This window comes from Pristiophorus japonicus, chromosome 1 (genome assembly GCF_044704955.1).
Source record: "Pristiophorus japonicus isolate sPriJap1 chromosome 1, sPriJap1.hap1, whole genome shotgun sequence".
In the NCBI taxonomy this organism is placed as follows: Eukaryota; Metazoa; Chordata; class Chondrichthyes; family Pristiophoridae; genus Pristiophorus; species Pristiophorus japonicus.
This window is the reverse complement of record NC_091977.1, coordinates 193,829,511-193,850,651: the sequence shown is the minus strand read 5'-3', so window position 1 is coordinate 193,850,651 and position 21,141 is coordinate 193,829,511. Positions and strand designations below refer to the sequence as shown.

General features: G+C 46.5%; 2 protein-coding genes across 5 annotated transcripts in view; one reads left to right on the top strand and one right to left on the bottom strand.

Annotated features, from left to right (window-relative positions):
• ptcd2 (pentatricopeptide repeat domain 2) overlaps window positions 1-2,888 on the bottom strand; it is a 47,153-nt gene extending 44,265 nt beyond the window's left edge. For 2 of the 4 annotated variants that reach the window (XM_070885925.1, XM_070885924.1), the window contains exon 1: window positions 2,323-2,583. Coding sequence is in view for 2 of the 4 variants with exons in the window: in XM_070885924.1 (XP_070742025.1) it covers window positions 2,323-2,368 (46 nt within the window). In the remaining 2 variants the exon portion in view is untranslated. Of the gene's footprint in view, window positions 1-2,322; window positions 2,584-2,764 lie in introns of those variants that run through there. The other 2 variants (XM_070885923.1, XM_070885927.1) reach the window with 2 other exon arrangements.
• mrps27 (mitochondrial ribosomal protein S27) overlaps window positions 2,743-21,141 on the top strand; it is a 109,164-nt gene continuing 90,765 nt past the window's right edge. The window contains exons 1-2 of the mRNA XM_070885922.1: window positions 2,743-3,160; window positions 10,533-10,613. Of these exons, the coding sequence (XP_070742023.1) occupies window positions 3,100-3,160; window positions 10,533-10,613 (142 nt within the window). The 5' untranslated portion in view covers window positions 2,743-3,099. The remainder of the gene's footprint in view (window positions 3,161-10,532; window positions 10,614-21,141) is intronic.

Here is a 21,141-nt window from a genome sequence, read left to right as displayed (position 1 = left end):
CAGACCGTCCGGTTTGTACTGGTCCCACCTCCCCCAGAACCGGTTCCAATGTCCCAGGAATTTGAATCCCTCCCTTCTGCACCACTGCTCAAGCCACGTCTTCATCTGAGCTATCCTGCAATTCCTACTCTGACTAGCACGTGGCACTGGTAGCAATCCTGAGACTACTTTTGAGGTCCTACTTTTTAATTTAACTCTTAGCTCCCTAAATTCGTCTCGTAGGACCTCATCCCATTTTTTTACCTATGTCGTTGGTACCTATATGCATACCACTGAGTTACACTTAGAAATACATGGAAGTTACAACATGGAAACAGGCCATTCAGCCCAACCAGTCCGTTGTGTGTTTACCCTCCATGCCAGCAAATAATTATAAATCACATTTACCCACCCTGATCCCATATAACTTAATTCCCTGTTCCTTCATTTCACACATCCAATCAAATCTTTAATACCTCTTTTGACAGTTTCTGCCTCAACCACTAACCTTGGAAGCAAATTCCACAGCCTTAGAACTCACTGCTCTAAATCTGTTACATTTAATCTTGTATCTATAGCCTCTCATTTTAGTCTCTTCAAAAATTGGAAACAGGCTTCTATCCATCCTGTCCCATCCTTTCATAATTTTAAGCATTTCTTTTATATTGTCCTGCAATCTGCATTGTTCTAACAAAAAAATGTTTTCAAGTCCTTCATATTTGTAATTCCTCATACCAGGCAGCATCCTAGTGAATCTGTGTTGTGCTCTCTCTAAAGCCTCAATATCCTTTCTACAGTGTGCAGCGACATTATAATTACGTAAGAAATAGGAGCAGGAGTAGGTCATGTGGTCCCTCAAGTCTGCTCCACCATTCAATAAGATCATGGCAGTTCTGTTTTCTAACAGAGTTCTTAAGGTTTTACAAAGGCTCATCATTATCTCTTGGCTTTTATATTCTATACCTCTTGCAATAAAATCTAGAATCACGGTTAAGGGGATCAAGGGGTATGGAGAGAAAGCAGGAAAGGGGTACTGAAGGAATGACAGCTATGATCTTATTGAATGGCGGTGCAGGCTCGAAGGGCCGAATGGCCTATTCCTGCACCTAGTTTCTATGATTCTATGACATAAGGCTGTTTAAAAAAAAAAGCTAACCAAACCAAGGTCCTATCTTTAATGTCCTCTGAACCTGTATCCCTAAATTTCTCTGCTTTGCCACAGCACTTTGATTCATAGTATAATTACTGCATTTAGTTTATCAAATTTAGCACCTGCTAACATTGAATTTCATCTGCCACATTTTAGCCTATTACCCTATCTTATCAAAAGCAAAATACTGTGGATGCTGGAAATCTGAAATAAAAACAGAAAATGCTGGAAATACTCAGTAGGTCAGGCAGCATCTGTGGAGATAGAAACAGAGTTAATGTTTTGGGTTGATGACCTTTCATCAGTACAGATACATTATTATCCTTCTGCCCAGAGTACAGATGAAAACCATACTGCATGGTAATGTGAGAATGCTCAGCATCCAGGTAACACCTTCCAGTAGCTGTTATAACATGTCTCAGATTCTCCTAGTCAGCTACATGATGGATATCTGTTTTCAGCATGCAGAAAAGCCTACACAGGGAAATTTGTGTTCTTTCAGCCATCTTGTTGTTCTAGATGTCAATATCCAGCACGACATATGTGACTTACTCATTATTATTTAATCAAGGTCCTTTTATGAGGAGCTGTGGCAAAGATATATGCCTCCCATTCCCACAGGTAACAAGTGGCAGCTCAGAACATACAAAATTGACAGGCAGGAAAAGACTAACTGGTCCATCAAGGCTGCTCCACACACATGATGGTCAGAGCATCATGACTAGATATGTTCAATCTTTCCCTCTTTTCTTGGCAAACATTAACCTCATAATGAGTCTTGGACTTTGTGTATTGGCCAAAGGAAGGCTTTCTGTTGCAAGAGAATTCCAAACTATGAAAAAACCTGTTTGGACACATGTCCTATAGATTAATGAGTGAGCAAGACAGATAAAGATCCACATGGGATCTAACAGAGGATTCGCATTACATCCCTAAGCTAGATAGTCATTCTGTGTTTGCACGTTTTATTGCTGCTATTCAGGAGATGTGCATCAGTTTATCATAACTAGAACTTTGTTAATAACCGATCAGGGAGCAAACCGTTTTTTTTTAAAAGAACGAGGAAACATATTTTGTCCTATTTCTTAGAGTTAAAAATCCTTCTTTCAAAAGAACCCTTATGAGTGATATCAACAGCCGATTTCACATGACTGAGGAAGTACATGCAATAAACATCGTTCCTTTCCACTTACAATTACAATATTGTTCAGAGCAGGTTCCAACAGCTGCAATTACCATGTTCACATATCTTTAGGCGTGAAGGTCAGTCACTAACATTGAGTTAAAACACCTGATGCCTCTCACTCTTTAAATTAAAAATGAATTGCAGCTCCTTCTCTTTAAAGGGGTGTACCACCTGCCTGCTGTTCTGCCTCTGAAGACAGTAATGTCACCGGGTGCACCGGGTAAACAGCTTAGCGGACACAGGGGACACCGACACCGGCACCGGCTCCTCCTCCTCCCCCCCCCCCTCCCTCCCTCCCTCCCTCCCTCCCTCCTTCCTTCCTTCCTTCCTTCCTTCCTTCCTTCCTCCCTCTTCCTCTTCCTCTTCCTCTTCCTCTTCCTCTTCCTCTCTTCCTCTCTCTCTCTCTCTCTCTCCCACTCCCACTCAATCACCCTCTCTCCCTCACTCACCACTCCGCCAGCACTCAAGAACTTTATGCTGCTGAAGGAACGCGCTGCGGCTGAGGTTCTGCACCAGAACGCGGAACTCCCGCGTCACAATCAGCGCCATTCTGCCCTGGCCACCACCACTGCGGTGGGGGTGGGGGGGGAGATCAGGTCACCGATCCCCAAACCTGACCTACCACCTCCAGGAAGAAATCGCGCGCAGTCCCGTGTTAACCGCAGTAGATGGTATTATTTGATGCAGAGCAAGGTTAATAACTGGAAACGGAAGCAGAGATGCCCCGTTGATTTATTTTAGCCATCGTATCTATCCGCCGAGAGTCGGTTTGGTTCATTCCAAGATGGCGGCCACCTTTTTGCGGCAGAGCGCGCGGCTCGGCAGAGGACTGGTGGAGCGGGCAGGTAGTGTGCTGCAATAATGGGCACTGGCCCCGCGCGCTTCAACAATTGGCACTGGCCCCACACTGTCCTCTCCATCACTGGGCACTGGCCCCGCACTGTCCTCTCCATCACTGGGCACTGGCCCCGCACTGTCCTCTCCATCAATGGGCACTGGCCTCGCACTGTCCTCTCCATCAATGGGCAATGGCCCCGCACTGTCCTTTCCATCACTGGGCACTGGCCTCGCACTGTCCTCTCCGTCACTGGGCACTGGCCCCGCGCGCTTCTACACTGGGCGCTGGCCCAGCGCATTTCTACAATGGACACTGGCCCTGCGCACTTCTACAATGGACACTGGCCCCGCACTCTCCATCACTGCCCCGCACTGTCCATCGATAGGCACCGGCCCCACACTCTCCATCACTGGGCACTGGCCCCAAACTCTCCCATCAGTTGGCACGGTCCCGGCAGATTGGTGCAACGTTGATACATTGGAAGTTAAAAGAATCCAATTGCGCTTTGGCTACATGGAGACTTCTTTAAACTGTGCCTTGAGTGGGAGGTACAACAGCAGTGCGTCTGCTTCTGGACTTCCTACTTCTAACGTTATGTGTCAGAGCAGAACAGCAGTAAAACCAGAAAATGCTGGAAATACTCAACAGGTCAGGCAGCATCTGTGGGAAGAGTTACAGATCAATGACCTTTCGTCAGAACCCTCTTTCGCCAGAGGACTGACGAGATTGTGATGAGGGCAGTTGGCTCAGAAATATGATCCGAGTGGTTAATGGGACGCAGTAAGATTGTAAACAAGCTATAGTCTAATATCCAGCAACCCCAGGTAGCAAGGAATCGTTAAACTTGTGCTTAAACTTTTGTGTACAAGAGAAGCAGTGCCAGGTGATAGCCTTACCTGGAAGAACAACACACATCTTTACCAATGCGCTATTGGAGTACTTGAACTTGTGCAACGGATTAGGATGGCATACTTTATGCCAAATGACCCCGCCACATCATTACCATACTGTCCTCACAGGCAAAAGAATCGCTGTGAAAAACTTAGTGAAATTCAGTAGATGTATTGATTATCACACAGACAAAGCTGCAATAGTTCTTGCATTTCCGCTGCGAATGTGAAAATCTGCTTTAAGTGGTAACTTCACGGTGCTACTAAACTGTACAAACCAGAAGATTCCAGAGTAATTTCTGGTCTTTGCTGAGTTAGTTGATTGTAGTCACGCAGAAGTTGGGATACTGTGGTTGGTTTCAGTGTCCACTGATTAGCAAAACGAAAACTAATCAATGGCTATTACTAATTGTTATCCAATAACCCCTTTTGATGTGTGTGAGTGGACAGGAAAGAGAATGGCTGTCATATTTTCCACAGTTCAATAGTATGTGGCACTCAGTCTAGGTTTGTACGTGAAGAATGACCACTTGCTCGAGCTACCAAAGGGCTACTAACAGCCAAGGAGCCAAACCCCAGCTTGAACCGATGAAGGCTATGCCTTTCCAAAACCATGATGAAATCTTTCAGTGTACATTATTGCTCACCTTTGCTGCATCTCTCTCCAGCACGTTGACCCTGAGCAAGATGTGATTGCTCTCTCTCCATATATTCATGGCCACCTCCTCGACCTTGCCATCTCCTCTTGGCCTCTTGACTGCTATTGTCTCGATCACAGACAAAGCCATATCCAAACATACCTTGTATGCTTCATCACCCACATCCCCCTACCCCTTTCCATCCCAACTTCTGCATCCTCCGCTAGAAAAAACTGTCCCCCCAAGTCACTTACAAACTCTCAAACTCCCGACTGCCTAGCCTTTGGATCTCCATTTACCACAATACTTCTTCAGCTGTTGATGTGCTCAATCACTTTCTCGCATCTACCTTTGATGCCCTTGTGCTCAGTAAAACCCATATTTTCTCCAGCCTGGGCATTCCTCCTGTTACGCCCCATTTCTTCTCTTTCGAACCCATGTAGCGCAGACTTGTATGTATCTGGCATGCAACTGGTTTAACCATCCATTGCCACATTTGGCTGGACCACATCAAGCACTATTGAAACATAGAAAATAAGTGCAGGAGCAGGCCATTCGGCCCTTTGAGCCTGCACTGCCATTCAATATGATCATAGCTGATCATTCAACCTCAGTACCCCACCCCTGCATTCCCTCCATACCCCCTGATCCCTTTAGCCATAAAGGCCACATCTAACTCCCTTTTGAATATGTTCAACGAACTGGACTCAACAACTTTCTGTGACAGAGAATTCGACAGGTTCACAATTCTCTGGGTGATAAAGTTTCTCCTCATCTCGGTCCTATATGGCTTACCCCTTATCTATAGACTGTGACCCCTGGTTCTGGACTTCCCCAACATCGGGAACATTCTACCTGCATCTAACCTGTCCAGTCCCATCAGAATTTTATAAGTTTCTATGAGATCCCCTCTCATTCTTCTAAATTCCATTGAGTATAAGCCTAGCCGATCCAGTCTTTCCTCATATGTCAGTTCTGCCATCCCGGGAATCAGTCTGGTGAACCTTCGCTGCACTCCCTCAATAGCAAGCACATCCTTCCTCAGATTAGGAGACCAAAACTGCACACAATATTCAAGGTGTGGCCTCACCAAAGCCCTGTACAACTGCAGTAAAACCTCCCTGCTCCTATACTCCAATCCCCTTTCTATGAAGGCCAGCATGCCATTTGCTTTCTTTACTGCCTGCTGTACCTGCATGCCTACCTTCAATGACTGATATATCATGACACCCAGGTCTCTGCACCTCCCCGTTTACTAATCTGTCACCATTCAGATAATAATCTGCCTTCCTGTTTTTGCCACTTCACATTTATCGACATCATACTGCATCTGCCGTGCATTTGCCCACTCACCTAACCTGTCCAAGTCCCCCTGCAGCCTCTTAGCATCCTCCTCGCAGCTCGCACTGTCACCCAGCTTAGTGTCATCTGCAAACTTGGAGATATTACCTTCAATTCCTTCGTCTACATCATTAATGTATATTGTAAATAGCTGGGGTCTCAGCACTGAACCCTGCGGTGCCCCACTAGTCACTGCCTGCCATTCTGAAAAGGACCCGTTTATTCCCACTCTTTGCTTCCTGTCTGCAAACCAGTTCTCTATCCACGTCAATACATTACCCCCAATACCATGTGCCTTAATTTTACACACTAATCTCTTATGTGGGACCTTGTCAAAAGTCTTTTCAAAGTCCAAATACACCACATTCACTGGTTCTTCCTTATCCACTCTAATAGTTACATCTTCAAAAAACTCTAGAAGATTTGTCAAGCATGATTTCCCTTTCATAAATCCATGCTGAATGGACCGATCCTGTCACTGCTTTCCAGATGCGCTGCTATTACGTCTTTAATCATTGATTCCAGCATTTTCCCCACCACCGATGTCAGGCTAACTGGTCTATAATTCCCTGTGTTCTCTCCCTCCTTTTTTAAAAAGTGGGGTTACATTAGCTACCCTCCAATCCATAGGAACTGATTCAGAGTCCATGGAATGTTGGAAAATGACCACCAATGCATCTACTATTTCTAGGGCCACTTCCTTAAGTACTCTGGGATGCAGACTATCAGGCCCTGGGGATTTATCGGCCTTCAGTCCCTTCAATTTCCCTAATACCATTTCCTGACTAATAAGGATTTCCCTCAGTTCCCCCTTCTCGCCAGACCCTCAGTCCCCTAATATTTTCGGGAGGTTATTCGTGTCTTCCTTAGTGAAGACAGAACCAAAGTATATGTTCAATTTGTCTGCCATTTCCTTGTTCCCCATTATGAATTCACCTGATTCTGACTGCAAGGGACCTACATTAGTCTTCATTAATCTTTTTCTCTTCACATATCCAGAGAAGCTTTTGCAGTCAGTTTTTATGTTCCCTGCAAGCTTACTCTCTTTCTCTATTTTCCCCCTCCTAATTAAACTCTTAGTCCTCCTCTGCTGAATTCGAAATTTCTCCCAGTCCTCAGGTTTGCTGCTTTTTCTGGCCAATTTATATGCATCTTCCTTGGATTTAACACTTACCCGAATTTCTCTTGTTAGTCACGGTTGAGCCACCTTCCCTTTTTTATTCTTATGCCACACACAGATGTACAATTGTTGTAGCTCATCCATGTGATCTTTAAATGTCTGCCATTTCCTATCCACCGTCAACCCTTTAAGTATCATTCTCCAGTCTATTCTAGTCAATTCACGTCTCATATCGTCGAAGTTTCCTTTCTTTAAGTTCAGGACCCTAGTCTCTGAATTAACTATGTCACTCTCCATCTTAATGAAGAATTCTACCATATTCTGGTCACTCTTCCCCAAGGGGCCCCGCATGACCAGATTGCTCATTAATCCTCATTACACAAGACCCAGTCTAGGATGGCCTGCTCTCTAGTTGGCTCCTCAACATATTGGTGGAGAAAACCATCCCTTATACATTCCAAGAAATCCTCCTCCACAGTATTGCTATCAGTTTGGTTAGCCCAATCTATATGTAGATTAAAGTCACCCATGATAACCGCTGTACCCTTATTGCACGCGTCCCTAGATTCTTGTTTGATGCCATCCCCAACCTCCCTACTACTGTTTGGTGGTCTGTACACAACTCCCACTAACATTTTCTGCCCTTTGGTGTTTCGCAGCTCTACCCATATAGATTCCACATCATCCAAGCTAATGTCCTTCCTTGCTACTGCGCTAATCTCCTCTTTAACCAGTAACGCTATCCCATCTCCTTTTCCTTCCTGTTTGTCCTTTCTGAATATTGAATACCCCTGGATGTTGAGTTCTCAGCCTTGGTTACTGAGTGCAGCGAAGGTTCACCAGACTGATTCCCGGGATGGCGGGACTGACCTATCAAGAAAGACTGGATCAACTGGGCTTGTATTCACTGGAGTTCAGAAGAATGAGAGGGGATCTCATAGAAACGTTTAAAATTCTGACGGGTTTAGACAGGTTAGATGCAGGAAGAATGCTCCCAATGTTGGGGAAGTCCAGAACCAGGGGTCACAGTCTAAGGATAAGGGGTAAGCCATTTGGGACCGAGATGAGGAGAAACTTCTTCACTCAGAGAGTTGTGAACCTGTGGAATTCTCTACCACAGGAAGTTGTTGAGGCCAATTCACTAAATATATTCAAAAAGGAGTTAGATGTAGTCCTTACTACTAGGGGGATCAAGGGGTATGGCGAGAAAGCAGGACTGGGGTACTGAAGTTGCATGTCCAGCCATGAACTCATTGAATGGCGGTGCAGGCTCGAAGGGCCATATGGCCTACTCCTGCACCTATTTTCTATGTTTCTATGTTTTCCTCAAGTTAGGAGACCAAAACTGTACACAATACTCCAGGTGTGGCCTCACCAAGGCCCTGTACAACTGTCGTAACACCTCCCTGCCCTGTACTCAAATCCCCTAGTTATAAAGGCCAACATGCCATTTGCTTTCTTAACCGCCTGCTGTACCTGCATGCCAACCTTCAATGACTGATGTACCATGACACCCGGGTCTCATTGCACCTTCCCTTTTCCTAATCTGTCACCATTCAGATAATAGTCTGTCTCTCTGTTTTTACCACCAAAGTGGATAACCTCACATTTATCCACATTATACTTCATCTGCCATGTATTTGCCCATTCATCTAACCTATCCAAGTCACTCTGCAGCTTCATAGCATCCTCCTCGCAGCTCACACTGCCACCCAACTTAGTGTCATCCGCAAATTTGGAGATACTACATTTAATCCCCTCGTCTAAATCATTAATGCACAATGTAAACAGCTGGAGCCCCAGCACAGAACCTTGCGGTACCCCACTAGTCACTGCCTGCCATTCTGAAAAGTACCCATTTACTCCTACTCTTTGCTTCCTGTCTGCCAACCAGTTCTCAATCCACGTCAGCACACTACCCCCAATCCCATGTGCTTTAACTTTGCACATTAATCTCTTGTGTGGGACCTTGTCGAAAGCCTTCTGAAAGTCCAAATACACCATTGTACTGGTCCCACCTCCCCCAGAACCGGTTCCAATGTCCCAGGAATTTGAATCCCTCCCCCTTGCACCATTCCTCAAGCCACGTATTCATCTGAGCTATCCTGCAATTCCTATTCTGACTAGCACGTGGCATTGGTAGCAATCCTGAGATTACTACCTTTGAGGTCCTACTTTTTAATTTAACTGCTAGCTCCCTAAATTCAGCTTGTAGGACCTCATCCCATTTTTTATCTATATCGTTGATACCTATATGCACCACAACAGCTGGCTGTTCACCCTCCCCCTCCAGAATGTGCTGCAGCTGCCGAGACATCCTTGACCCTTGCACCAGGGAGGCAACATACCATCTTGGAGTCTCATTTGCGGCCGCAAAAACGTCTTATCTATTCCCCTTACAATCGAATCCCCTATCAAAACTCTCCCACTCTTTTTCCTGCCCTCCTGCGCAGCAGAGCCACCCACAGTGCCATGGACTTGGCTGCTGCTGCCTTCCCCTGATGAGTCATCTCCCCCAACAGTACCCAAGCCTTGTTATCCTCTGACAAATCTACTTACTACTCCAGGATCATCCTGGAAAGCAAAGATAACCCCAAACTCCTTTTCTGCATTATTAGCCTCCTTAAACTCCTCTCCCCCGCCCACTCTATTCCCCCCCCCCCCCCCACCCCCTAACAAGTGCAAGGAGCCCATGGACTTTTTTTTTATCAAGAAGATTGAGACCATCTCTTCAGCTGTCTCTATTGCAGTTCTACCCCCCCCCCCCCCCCCTTGCCCATCAAGCCAAACTTGCCCCAAGGTTCTCCCAACCCTAGCGTCTTCTGATTTCTCTCCGATCTCCCCCAGTGCCCTCTCTGAACTCATCTTGTCCCTGGGACTCATATCTGGCTATCGTACCCACTTTCTTTTTACATAGACTGTCTTCCCTTATTAAAACACTTGGCCTCACCATGACAGCAGAGCTGGGGTTGAGAACTCAAAAGGAAGTGCTTTTCGCAGAGTCATTGACCTCTGGAATAAGTTACCAGTTGATGTGTGATTTGCCACAATGTTAAAAAGGGAGCAGGACGAGTTTCTAAAAGCGGAAGGCATCTTGAATTATGGAAGTTGTGATATCAGTTACATGGTCTCCTGGAGCTTGCTTGATTGCTGGTGGAGGATGGAGAGGAATTTTGCAGAATTATTTTCCTAAATTGCCAAAGTTTTTTGTACAACAGATTGCATGACTGGTGGAAGGAGGGGACGAGAGCTGGTGGGATGGCATATGTTTAATGGTTTGTATGTTGGTTGCATCACGCTTGGAAGGCACATTCTTGATGGGCCAGCTGGTCTTTTCCTGTCCTTTTTCTTAGGTCCGTATACTGACATTTATTTATATTTTTCTTCTAGTAACCAAAAGGTGTTTGCTATCTGCAGCTTATTTGGATAGTCAAAAATGGGACCAGAGGAAGAAAGATCCTCAAAATTTGGGTAAGTGAAAAATCATTGACAGGTCAAATTATAACATCTTGTAGGCTATTGCTTCTGGATGTGAAGTGGGGCTCTCGGAGAAAATGATCATATCGGTTTATAAATGCCAGATATCTTCCCCTTATAATCACAACCTATAAGATTTTGATCCTATCACTCACAATCACATTCATTGGATGTTCTGCATTCAAACCCTACTTCTTTGGTTAATCCTTAAGTGTTGAGGAAGACACCCAATTGGTGCTGAAACAATTGGCCCCGAATTTGCGGTATGAAGCGTACCAGGAGAATACACCTCCAACCTGAAAAAAAATCCGAAAGTACCTGCCATCTTCGGAGTCTTCGGGTCCTGTGCCTCCAGGCGTATGCCTGCGTAAAGACCCATGGATCCCAGGGAAGCAGGTGGTTCAGAAGCGTCCCTGGGATCACGTGGGCCAGGCCAACCAATTAGGCCAGCGAAAGTGATTTTGGGGTGCCTGTGGACGATCTTTCAAGGAGAAACCTGAAAGATCGTAAGTTCCGAGTTTTCGCGCATGCACAGCGCATACGGAAACTCGGAACACGCTGGGCCATTCTGAGGGCTTACGACGGCGAACGCAGTCATCGGCCCCGCAAAATCTGGGCCATGGAAAAGTGCTAGTTTGGCCTAGTTAGATAACCCTGTCATTGCTGGCTTCAAAAATGGGTAAATGCAAGAATGGGAAAGCATTTACAAAGCAAAATAAACTAGTCTGGAACGGCAAGTCGAACAAAAACATATGAAGAGAGAAGGAAAATAAATCTGAGGAAGAAAGAAAACTGCTTTTAGAAGTTAGCACTGACATGCTCCCAAATATCTGTTACTACTAAAATGCTTTGTTGGAGTTCCAAATTTTTGGAAAACGAGGTTTAAGACACTCCTATTTTTGGCTACCAGATACTTAGATGTTTTAAAATGATATCGCTACCCTTTGTCTTTCTCTGCCGTGTAGTTTTTTTTCAGTATGTGAAATTACTATCCATTATCCTACGAGGATTTCAGCCATCATTACCCAAAAGCAGTCTGATCCCTTTCCTGTCCAAAGCCGATCATCTTTGTTAGTGTTCTTCAATTAGATGAAAACATACAATCTAGCTACAATCCTTTGCCTTGTGAAGTGGAATTGTTTTTTCATTCTGTCCACAGTGATTTGTGGCTGTTGCTGTTTCTGTATCCTAATTTTTTACTACTCTTTCTGCTGAATCTCAGTTATCATAAAACTGTTGAAATGAGGCATTTTGACCAAGGACCATAAGATATATTTTTAAAATCCTGTAAACAAGTAGGTATAATGGTATTCCACTTTCGTAATTATCAGTATCTTTGTTCCAGCTGTTACAAGGCTGTCAACATTTTTACTGTCACATCTAGCCTGAAGCCAAAAGTATCTGTCTTTCCTCCTCACTGGAGGAATGGCAGAAGCAAAAACATAAATAATAATTTTATTTGACATCAGGTGATTTTGTCATTTTAAAAAATACCGATGGCAATGAAAGCTTGCATAAAGATTTGTTCCTATGGGGAGTAATTATAAATTGTGGAAATGTCATATAGAAAATTATGTAAATCTGATGCATCAGTTGTTTTGTGAGAATTTCCATAATGTAAGGTTGATGCTCATTATGGAACTGTCACATGGGAAATAGAATTTGAAAAGATTGCTTCTGGCAGTTGCATTAATATTGCTTCTACAAGCAACAACCTATCATCAATATATTGAATGCAACTCTATTTGCCTGTAAATCTGCCACAGTATAAACTCTTTTTTAAAACAATTATTTTCAATTATATTCTACAACTGTGCATTATAAATCAATTAACTGAGTCTTGCTCATTCCAGCTAAAGTGATGCAAAGAGCATTTTGAATATGCACAAGTCATGTTGCAGAAAGTGGACAAATGTATTCTGGTAGCCAATACAAATTTTTTAAGACCTACATTCATCCCACAACTTAATAGGCAAGGCAAGTCTTGGGAGTTCTCTCTATTCCTTCTCTTACCCAGTTGAAAGTATTTGCGGGAACCAATCGAGAAGCAAATTATGCTTGAGTGGGAAGTTAACAGAAACATGGGGTTCCAGAGTAAAGAAAGATTTCTCACACTCCAAAGAATGTCTATTTAAAATATCTATCTAAAAAGTGTAAGTTCAATGTGTTATGGACCATGTACAGTAGGCACCTCAAGTCGCTGGAGAAATACCACCAACGATGTCTCCGCAAGATCCTACAAATCCTCTGGAAGGACAGACGCACCAACATTAATGTCCTCGACCAGGCCAACATCCCCAGCATCAAAGCACTGACCACACTTGATCAGCTCCGCTGGGCAGGCCACATAGTTCACAGGCCGATGCGAGACTCCCAAAGCAAGCGCTCTACTCAGAACTCCTTCACGGCAAACGAGCCAAAGGTGGGTAGTGGAAACATTACAAGGACACCCTCAAAGCCTCCCTGATAAAGTGCAATGGCCAAAGACCACCCTAAGTGGAGAAAGCGCATCTGGGAGGGTGCTGAGCACCTTGAATCTCATCGCCGAGAGCATGCAGAAATTAAGCGCAGGCAGCGGAAAGAACGTGCAGCAAACCTGTCCCACCCACCCCTTCCCTCAATGACTATCTGCCCCACCTGTGACAGAGACTGTGGTTCTCCTATTGAACTGTACAGCCACCTAAGAACTCAGTTAAGAGTGGAAGCAAGTCTTCCTCGATTCCGAGGGACTGCCTATGATGATGATGATGATGATGAGGAGGAATACCATGGTATTAGTACCGGTCATAGACATTTGTCAGCTTTCTTCATCCTCAGTGGTTTAGTCTCTTTTTTAATTGGTTACTTTTTACTTTGATTATTTACAAAAATGTCTCCCAATATGGTACTCCCTACTCAAGCTGAAGACAGAGAAGAAAGCTTTTGATAGTTTTAGTTTGAAGTTACGATTCCTGATATGAGTGAATTATCATGTGCTCCGAGGAATAAAATGGCAGAGAGATTACCTGCACAGACTTGCAGCTGCATTTACATCAACCCGACGAGGAAATTCGACTTAAAGAGCCCACGCCCAGCTCTTCTCCCATTATTGTTTGTGCTTCTGCTCCATTTATACCCCTCTCCCTTGCACACTCACCCTGACAGCTGCACCTCTGCTCCCCATTTACATACCTGTCTCATTGCTACAGCTAGATTCTGCTCCTTTTCTTGATCCCTTGCAAACTACCACAGCATCTCCAACCTCCCTTTCCTCTGCAAAATACTTGAAAGTGTTGTCGCCTTTCAAATCCATGCCCATCTCTCCCGCAACCCCACGTTTGAACCTCTCTAATCAGATTTCCGCCCCTGCCAGAGAACTGAACTAGGCCTTATCAAAGTCACAAATGACATCCTCTGTGATCATGTTGTACTATCCCTCCTTTCCTTCTCGAACTGTCTGCAGCCTTTGACACAGTTGACCACACCATCTTCCTCTGTTGTCCAGCTGTGTGGGACTGCCCTTACCTGGTTCTTTTCTTATCTATCCATTCATAGCCAGGGAATCTCCTGCAATGGTTTCTCTTCCCACTCCTGCACTGTTCCTTCTGGAGTCTCCTAAGAATCTATCCTTGGCACACTCCTATTTCTCATTTACATTCTGCCCCTTAGCGACATCATCTGAAAACGCAATGTCAGGTTCCACATGTACGCTGATGACACCCAGCTCGACCACACCACCACCTCTCTCGACCTCTCCACTACCTCTGACTTGTCACATTGCTTATCCGACATCCAGAATTGGATGAGCAGAAATATCCCCCAATTAAGGATTGGAAAGACCAAAGCCCCTGACAGAAACTCCGTTCCCTAGCCGCTGATTCCATCCCCTTCCTCGGCCACTGTCTAAATCTGAATCAGATTGTCCTATTGACCCTGAGCTGAGCTTCCGAATCCATGTCCTCTCCATCACCAAGACCGCCTACTTCCGCCTTGTAATATGATCTGTTTCCACCCCGTCTCCCCATCTATTGCTAAAACTCTCACCCATGCTTTTGTTTCATCCAGACTTGACTATTCCAAAGATTTCCTGGCTGGTCTCCCATCCTCTGCCCTGTAAACTTCAGCTCATCCAGAACTCTGCTGCCTGTATCCTGCCTCGCACCAAGTCCCGTTCACCCATCATCCTGTACTCGCTGACCTACATTGACTCCCGGTCCAGCAACACCTCAAATTTAAAATTCTCACCCTTGTGTTAAAATCCCTCCTTGGTTTCGCCCCTTCCTATTTCTGTAATCTCCAGCAGCCCTATAACCCTCCAAGGAGAGAGCAGCATGCGGCGGCCCAGCCCGGAAATCGGCGTGGTCCCGGCCTGCAAGACCATCAGCAGGCCGGGGCCATTGGAGGAAGCAGCGTGCAGCGGCATACCACTGCAGGGAGCAGCGTGTACTGCTGCAGGAGGGTGATGGCTGCGAAGCCAGGTCGCTGATTGCAGTGCGGGCAGGCACAGGAGAGGCGAAGGAGCGGCAAGAGTCCATAGAGGGAAGTGACCGAGGCCCAGGAGAGGAGTGAATCTGGGACCCAGAAGAGGCGAGGGCCCAGGGGCAGCACGGGCCAGCCCACACTGCGAGATGTGTGCGCGCTCGGTCTGTGCAGCAGAGCTGGTCACCAGTTAGTCTTGGGTAATCCTTTCCACTGGACCAAGACCTAGCTCTGTCAAGCCCGTGTGGTGGCTGGTGTGCAACGGCCACCACATGTTAAAAAAATCCACGCACAGGCATCTTCCACCCTTCAGGATGTAGCTCGGGATCTGGAATATTAGGTCCTTCATTGAAACACCTGTGAACTCATCCCTTTTTGGCGTGGAAGTAATTCATCCTCGCTTCAAGGGACTGCCTATTATGATGATGACAACCCTCCAAGAACTCAGCATTCCTCGAATTATAGCCTCTTGTGCATCCCTGATTTCCTTCACCCTCCACTGGCAGCCATGCCTTCAGTTGCCTCGGCCCTAAACCCTGGAATTCCCTCCCTAAACCTCCTGTCTCTCCCCCACTCCCTCCTCCTTTAAAACGCTCCTTAAAACTTGACTCTTTTGGCCACCTGCCCTAATATCTCCTAATGGGCCATGCTCATCCTCCACTCCAGCCTATAGGTTCCACATGAGCTCCCTGCTTAAAAAGCCTACCTCTGACCCATCTGTTGCCTCCAATTACTACCACATCTCTAACTTCCCCATCCTGTGTAAGGTCCTTCAATGTGTTGTTACTTCCCAGCACCATGCTCAACTCCCATCAATTCCCAATCAAATTCCTTCAGTCTGTCCCAGTGCAGCCAGCACATATCCTGCAATGGCTTCTCCTTCAGCCCCACACAGTCGCTTCTGACGTTCACCATGTTTGAATCCAGAGCAAGCTTCCAGTCCAACCTCAGAAAACCAGTCAGCATTATACGACTAACTGTGCCCGCGAGCGATCCTGTGCCCGAGCCCATGATCGTGCCCGCATCTGCGGAAAAATTGCATCCCATGGTCGGGATCGGGAACCAGAAACAGGAGGTGGAGGCCCCTGCCGACATGGCGATCTCTCTCCCTCTACACACCTTCGGGAGGAAAAGGCGAAGGCACCGCTCCTTGGAGGCGGAGGAGGTCCCCTGTCCCTCCTTGGAAGAGGAAACTGCACCCGTCGCGCCCCCTGCCACCACCACCCCCCCCCCCCCCCCCAGACCACGCACAGTCGGCAGGAGTCGCCCATCCCTCGGGGGGGGGGTGAGACAGATCCATCTGTCCAGCCTGTGCCTCCCAGATGTTTAAAGGAAACCCTGCCCACGGTGAGGGCCCGTGGTGAGGGTTGCGGATCTGCCCAAAATAATACCATCACTCATCGCCTGGTCGGGCAGCCTAGTGGCTGGGGCGGATGAGGTTGAGCTCACCCAGACACCTCCCGGAAGTTTCTCGACCTGGTCGGCGATTTTAATAGAAACCCCCTGCCCGCTGGGGCGCTGGGCGGCGGCAGAGAAGTGGAGGAGATCCCCTTTCTCCATCTCTCACTTTTGTGATGGGTGTGTTGGAGGAACTTGGGTTGGCTTTATTCCCAGTGTCGCCATAAAGCCCGGTGCCTGAGGAAGAGGGGGAGCCCGAACTGCGGTCCCTCCGGCCCAAGCCTCCCGGAGGAGCCCTCTACCGTTGATGATAGAGGAGAGTGGGATTGTGACAGAGGTGGGACGGGCTGGTGAGGCCAAGCCGTTCGCCGCACCCTGTGCGGTGCACAGGTCAACCGCTGGCGACAACCTGGAAGAGAACTGTGAATTGGTGGAGGGCATTGGGGACGATTTGGAGTCCATCGCCAGTGAGCCGGTGGATGCCGTCGTGCCTCCTACGGAGTGTTTCCTCATCCCCTTTGAGGAGCTCCAGGAATGTCTGATTGGCTGCCTGGGTCGTCACAGTAAAGTTCAGCTGACCCTCGACAGATGGTCGGAGCTGGTACTGTCCATCAGGTCCGTCCGCTCACTACTAAGACCCTGAGAGTGGGCAAGGACATGAGTCACCGCGAGCTGCGCTGGCTCAAGATGTTCCTCACTGAGCTGCTGAGGAAGTGGAGGGTAATGAGAGACTCCGCCCCCCCCCCTCCCCACAGTAGGTTTAAGTAGAGGTTGTACCGTGCTCTTGTCATGAAGATAACCATAGACAGCCTCAACATCAATGGCAGCAGAGAGACACGCCACAGATTTATTACCTTCTCGCTCCTATATGCGGTGTGCTTCCTGCAGGAAACCCACACTGTTCTGGGAGACGAGGCTACGTAGCTCCTGGAATGGCACAGAGTGGTCCGCATGAGCCACCTCACTGCCACTTCTTGTGGGGGGGCTGTCTTGCTGGCCCCACATTTTCAGCCGGAAATCTTGGGGATCAAGGTGTCTGTGCCAGGTCACTTGCTCCATCTCACTGTTTGCCCTGGGGGATACGTTGTTCCACCTAGTTAATGAATGTGTACGCTCCCCGGACCAATCACAGCAAGTGAGCTTTTTGGAAGAAATGTTCCCTCTTTTGGGCTCCATTGACACCAGCGAGTGCATTACCCTCGGGTGGAGGGGGACATCCACCTGGTCTACCATTCCTAGAGGACTGGTCTGTCGGTTGCCTTCCTTTCCCGAGATCAGGAGAACGTGTTCAAGAGGGTGGATCACGAGTACCTCTTTGGGACTCTGCACATTTGGGTTTGGGACGCATTTTTTCTCCTGGATCAGACTTCTGTACATCGCCACAGAGTGTCTGATTAAGGTTAACGGGTCTTTGACAGCACCTCTTCGCTTTGGAAGAGGGGTGCTTCAGGGATGCATCATGTACGACCAGTTAAATGCCACCTGGGTGGAACCTTTCCTGCGCCTCCTGTGGAAGAGGTTGACAGGACTGGTTCTACAAGGGCCGGGCATGGCAGTGATGTGCTCCTCATGGTCACAGATCCCGTTGACTTGCGGAGGATACTTAAGTGCCAGCAGGTCTACTCCGACGCGTCCTCTGCGAGGATCAACTGCGAGAAATGTTGTGGGCACCTGGTGGGCCAGCAGCAGGTGGACTCCATGCAAGATCAGCCTAGGCCCTTTGCCTGGAATACCATTCATCTTCTCTACCTGGAAGTCTGCCATAGCCCTGCCGAAGAAGCCCGGCCGGCAAACTGGCAAGAGCTGGAGGCCAAAGTCACCACTCGCCTAGGGCACTGGACGTCTCTGAGTACTATCCTACAGGGGTCTAGCACTAATCATAAATCAACTTTGGCTGCTATATTGTGGTACCGGTTGGTCGGTTTGTTGACATCTTCTGGGTCTCTGCCGCAGTTTTGAGTCTCCTGCTTAGGGGGAGAAGTCAGGCACTGGTGTGTGTGCGTATCCAGACTGCGACTTTCCGTCTTCAGACCCTGCAGAGATACCTGTAAATTGAGGATCTTCCCAGATGGTGTGCGCTGGCGACGTATTTCTTCCGTCAGCTGCATGGCCTCAATTATGACAAGCAGCTGCTGTTTATAAAACTGGGGTGTAGCCATGCCTCCTTGCAGGAGCTGCCTGTCTTTTACCAGGAACTGATCAGGAGAGGCGGCTATCCTCCAGGACCCACTGTTCAGGAACCCGTACCTCCCAACCGCGGTTTCAGGTGGCTGATGGAGTGCAGGGCTCTGGCTGGCAAAGTGACCAGAGTCAGGGACGTACTGGACAGCGGATGAATGGGCTGGATATCGCCAGAGGAGCAGTACTACATCCAAGCAGTACAGTTATCAAATCTGCCCTTTCAAACGTGGTTGGTACTGAGTATTTTGACTTAAATATGACACGAGGGTGAAGTATTAGTTGACGGTACTACTGATGGAATCAATTTTGAAAGGATTACATTGCACAGAATTGCATAGAAATTACAGCATAGAAATATGCAATTTGGACCAACTAATCTATACCAGTGTTTTAAGCTCCATATTAGACTCTACTTAAATCCTATCAACATAACCTATTTCTTTCTCCCTTATGTATGTATCCAGCTTCCCCTTAAACGCAGGTGAATTCAGAGGTTATGCAATAAGTGCATTGTACATTGTGAGAATGAATTGGTTTAAGTAGAATTTTCCCTTTAATGGACCCAAGTTTGCCCACCCCCCTCCCCCCGCTTAGAACAGCGCACCTCCGTGAGGTGCGCTGACTTTGTAGAAGAAAAACCATGCCTAAAACTTACCTCGGTATTCTCCCCGCTGCTGGAACGTTGCAGGCTCTTGGCATCATGCAGCACAAGCAGTGGGGGGGCGGAGCCAGGTCCCAGCGCTGAAAACAGTGCCGGGACCTCTGCACATGCGCGCTAGAGTGTGCGCGCATGTGCAGTAGCTCCTCGCCCCCACAATCTCTGCGTGTGCTCTGCAGGTTGTGTGGGAGGGGCCCAAAGCATGTCGCCCCTAGCCCTGGCCGAATGGGCTCCCTCATCGGCGACCAGATTAGCTACCAGAATATCTGTATTTGTAAGTAAAATTTAAATTATGTTGACATATTACAAAGTACTTGAGGGTTGGCCATTAAGGTGTTTTATCAGCATGCTAGCAGAAATCCTCTGGCACAGTTGCTAGAGTACGTAGTTGTTGAATGTGCATAATTTCGTCTAACGTAAATGCTCAGTCCAAAATAAAACCCCAAAATCAAGCAAGTCATAATGTTGGGTTATAATATTTTCAGATAATTGATGAGAGTTAAAAATGGAATTGGAATAAAACTAATCTAGATCATAAATATGTAAATCTAACTCAACAGCTTCACATTTAAGAAGAAAAGTTACATTGTTCTGGATAAATTAAATTCCCCTCCCCATGAACATTTTTTTTTAACATTACAAACCAGAAACTGCATCCGCTCACATACAGCAAATATTTAAAAAAACAAAGCTTTATTGTTAGATCTTGGGAGAGGTAGTGTAACCCAAAGCCAACAGCAAAGCCTGTCAGACTGGAACTAAAGACCAAATAAGACAAACAACAAACAGAGATTTACAGTATAAAATTCTAAAAAAAATAGTTTAAATGTCATATAAAACATTCTTGTAACCTTTTGATAAAGGTGCCTTTGTTGGTACAAGAATACCATATAAAAACATTCTGCAAGGAAATAAAACACACTGCTTCAGTGGATAGAATAAACCTCATCAAAATGTCCTTCGGAAAACTCTTATTTACAGGACTTGCAATAATGTATTTGCTAGTTTACCAATCCATTTTTAATCTAGTTGTTTAGTGCTTTGTAAGTCTTGGTGCTGGTTGCAGGTCCTCTCAGCTTCCTTGTATTTTTTATTTGTTATTGAATGCTTATTTTTGTGCTTTGTTTAGTGTTTGGTGCTTTAAATGTATTTGTGCTTCTTTAGTGTTGTTGTGAAGGTGTTTAGTGCTTTGCAAGGTCCTCTCACTTCCTCCCCCCTCCCCCCCCCCAATCACTGGCTACCTGCGCTGATTTCTTAGCTCACCGCAAGGTTTTACTGTGCGGACACAAGTGGCCACATACGCTGGCCTAAGTTAGTTTGGAGTAACTTTTAGCTGTCTAAGCTTGCTTAAATGGCCAAAACAGGCGTAAGTGGCTGGTAATGCCCTATTTTGGGAAAAAAACTAAACAAAAAAAAACCTAACTAACTCACTTACACTGGAGCAAATTAAATGGGAAGAATTGCGATTTTTAAGATACTCCAAAAAAAATCTAGTTGCTCCAAAAAAAACGGAGCAACTCCTGGGCAAACTTGTCGCTACCAATATGAAAACACCGCCTTTGGACTTTACGCTGGGACTTCCCTCTTCAATTTTGGAGTGATTGCTCAGTCATCGGTTTGTGCTGGTGTTGCCCAGGACATGACATGTGGAAGTTATGCATTGCCCATGGGGGAGCAGAAATCAGACACTCTGTTGTTCTCTCGCAGCTCCTATCAGCTGGGTCAGATTGGAACGGAGAGAGAGCTGGAGGAGGAAATTGCGGAAGAATTGCTGAAGTGAAGTATTCCCTATTGTTTCACTATATTGAAGTATGTCTTGAGGGTTAT